Source organism: Lipotes vexillifer, unplaced genomic scaffold (genome assembly GCF_000442215.2).
Source record: "Lipotes vexillifer unplaced genomic scaffold, Lipotes_vexillifer_v1.1 scaffold640, whole genome shotgun sequence".
In the NCBI taxonomy this organism is placed as follows: Eukaryota; Metazoa; Chordata; class Mammalia; order Artiodactyla; family Lipotidae; genus Lipotes; species Lipotes vexillifer.
The window spans coordinates 2,311,514-2,314,981 of record NW_006773138.1 but is presented as its reverse complement, the minus strand read 5'-3'; the positions used below and the strand labels follow the sequence as shown (position 1 = coordinate 2,314,981).

At 49.3% G+C, this 3,468-nt stretch overlaps 1 protein-coding gene across 1 annotated transcript in view; it reads right to left on the bottom strand.

The window, feature by feature from the left end:
• Positions 1-2,540: 2,540 nt before the first annotated feature.
• Positions 2,541-3,468, bottom strand: part of NEU3 (neuraminidase 3) — a 15,294-nt gene continuing 14,366 nt past the window's right edge. The window contains exon 4 of the mRNA XM_007448104.1: positions 2,541-3,465. Within this exon, the coding sequence (XP_007448166.1) occupies positions 2,541-3,465 (925 nt within the window). The remainder of the gene's footprint in view (positions 3,466-3,468) is intronic.

The window sequence follows — 3,468 nt, the reverse complement described above, 5'->3', positions numbered from 1 at the left end:
TCTTTCCCTTCCCACACATTTCGGGGACTAGCTGCAGCCTGTTGTCATTTCTTCTTCACAGCGGCCACCACCTACACCATCTCTCCAGCCTGGGCTGCATGTCTGCACCCCTTTATCTCCCTTCCTAAAGGTGTTAGGACTCCTACCTGTTGTTCTTTTCCTTCACAGCTGCCATCACCCCTCTGTTCCTCTCTCTAATCCTCATTCTGGATTACCCCGTCCCCAATCCTCTTTTGTGGCTATTCGTGAAATATGCACATAGCCCCTGCGCCTATTAAGGGTTTCATTGCTAGGCACCAAAGAGAAGCAAACATGAAGCAAAGGGGAAGCAGAAAGGGGAGGGCAATTTAGAGATGGATGGACTTCTTACGAGAACTGGACATCTGTGGTCCACACTGACTCAGGTGACTGAGCTACCTTCTTTGACTCCCTTCTTGGATGGCCCCAAAGAAGTCTTCGTATTCTCATTTTCTCCATCCTTTAGCTCTGGTTTTAGAACTTAGCCATCTTCCCTCTTCCTGTCTATTTGGGGTATGGTGCCCATGACAGCTTTGCTGAACACGGAGTTTCCACTAGTCAGGAGGGGACTGCCCTTCAGTCCTCTCCCCTCCCCAGCTCCTCTCTGTACCACCGACTCTGCCCACTCCCAAAGCCCCATCCCCTCCACTTGCCAACTTGACAGAGGCCTTCTCTTATAGTGGCTTCAATATAAAGAAGTACAGATGAGTATTCATTATTTCACCCAACAACTGAAGGTCCTACAGGCCAGGCTAAATGTAAACACCCTTTAGTAGGCAATTAGGAGCCACGAATGATTTTCAACCAGGGAACAGCAATAGAAAGTATCTCACGTTATGCCTAGACCCTCAATTATAGAAATATTTAGATAAATGTATAAATGAGTGAATGAATAATCATAACTGTGTATTGGGAAGATAACTTTAGCAAATGTATGAGAGGCTAAGGGGATTTTTAAAAGCCCCTCTAAGCCCTGGGCTTAAGCCATACGCTAAAGTAGGTGAAGTTAATCTCTACTTCCATCCTGTAGGACTCTGCCATCTGACTGGTATGACTGTAACCCCCAGCCTCCTAGGCTGTGTTCCATGACTAAGACTTGCTCTCCAGGGTCATTACTCAGCACGAAATATATTTACCTGATGCCTGTTTAAGGCATTATCCGCCCAAAATAGGGACAAAAAAAGATATCTCTCATGATAGAATATCTGTCACAGTAACAGGCTCATGGGGGAAACAATCAAAAGTAAGAGCGACCATCTGCTTTCATCCGAGAGAACCAGCATGGGCAAAGTTCAGCCCCAAATCTATTAGACAGAGGCATCCCTGTTTCCCCAACAGTGATTCCGGTAGGTCCGAACAAATACGCCTGATTCAGAGCTTTGGGAATCCAGAGACCTTCCTAATGGTGAAGACCTTCTCCATGGGTAAAGGAGTGGCTGGGCCAGGACAACATTCTGAGAAAAACAAACTGAGAAAGCCAGCAGCCTGGGCAAGCTCTGGGGCAGATGACTCCAGGCACAACGAAGATACAACTAAGATAATGACATCAGGAGCTACCATCACCCCAAGTTAGAGCCCAGCATCTACAACTACCCTACCAGCTGCATTTATTTTCTTGACTTTTCTCCCTCTTCTAGCTCCATAAACTGTGAACTCCTTGAGGGCAGAGACTGTGGGAAGTTTTGTCCAATGCTTTAAAGTCCTAACCCATGTCCATTTCCCATCAAGAACTATCCTAATAAATGAACCTCAAGTTGATCCTTCATAGGAGTCATGCCATCAGAAACAATAAGTACCATCATCAAGGACCACCGACATTGAGCTTCTCATTTTCTCCCTAGGAGATTATGCTTTCTGGATAAGGGAAGGTTGAGTAGAGCTGCAAAGCTGGAGAAGGTAAGTGACCTCACGATTCTACTGTTTTGCCCAATTCCTCTAGAAGAGTGAGCCTGCAGAGCTCTGAGCATGATTAGAAGGATGTGTGTGTTTTTGTTATTAAAAACAGAACAGTCCACCCACATCTTCCTTTGTGCCATGACACCTGCTTGTAACCTCATACTTGGATGAGTGGCGAGTCATTTGAGAAGCTGAGTCCTCTGACTTCCATTTTGAGATGAGTCCTATATGCAGCCAGGACTTGCTGATCAGGGAGCATGCAGGCACTCTGCCTTTCCTAGGGATAGGAAGAAGAGAAACCACAGACCCAATCCTCTCATTTTACAGATGGAGACCTGAGGCCCAGAGAGTACAGGTGACATGCCCAAGGTCCCAAAGCAAGCCAGTGGAAAAGCCAGGACTGCATCACGGTCTCTCAACTCACACTTCAGCGTCCTTTCGACTGCAGTAGCTTTGGCAAAATTTTCATTTTGCTCTTTGGAGAAGTGAAGAAAGGTAGGGAGCAGAATATTACGTTTTTGGATTCTCTGCAGACTTCAGTAACTTCTGTTATCCTGGCCTCCACTGTCCTGGCTGTGGCTGCCTCCTATGGTAGCCCTTCGATGGAAAGTTGGGTCCTAAGCCAATTAGTTTTGAGTTGGCTCAGAGTTCCTACCAGGGCTGGTGTGGTCCCCTTGCACGTGGCTCAGGACCTCTCGGTCTGTAAACAGGCGGAAGGCAATCTGCTCACACTCCCGCTTGGTCCCACATTCAAACAAACACCCAAACAAGCCCTCCTTCTCCAGAGCAGCCAAATCAGAGTAGCCACAGGGCCCGCAGTGCAAGATCCAGGGACGGGACCAGCAGGCAGCCTCCAACGGGCTCTGGTTGAGGTAGATGCCTAGGTCGACCCTCCGGTTCTTACTGGTTGGGTGTGAGTACAAGAGCCATGATTCTGACAGGGTTCTAGCTTCTGGCTCTAGCCTCAGTGAGCTGTCCAGCAGATGGCTCTGCTGAATGGTAGGAGCATCTTTGCCAGCAGGGTGCTGGCACCCATTTGGGATCTCCAGGGACCGGAAACTCACCACACTGCCTTGGCAGCCATGAGGGGGCTCACAGAGCTGTTGGCTCAGAGCTGGTTTCTGAAAGCATTCACCATGGTCGGTGCTGAGAGCCTCTGCCCGGCACCTGTTTGGTGTCCGGGCACTGCAATACAGCACAGCGTGGCCAGCCTTCCCAGTTACCTCTGCCACTTCGCACTCCACTGTCACCATGGGCTTAATAAGCCTGCCATGGTGCCATGTGGCTCCTAGGTCATCACTATAGATCATCAGGGAATGAGGCCTGGCTTTATATGGTAGCCGAAAGCAAAAGAACCGGTAAGGGATGTAGTAGGCGTATGCAGGGATGATCAGCCTCCCCGACTGCAGCTGGATGCCATGACCTGGGCCCACAGCAAACGTGGCCCAGTGCTCCACCTCTGGGCCAATGACCTCCTCAGTCAGGTCCCTCACCTCGCTCCATGAATAGCCAGCATCCTGACTGCAGATGAAGCAGAGGCGGGCAGCATTCCTG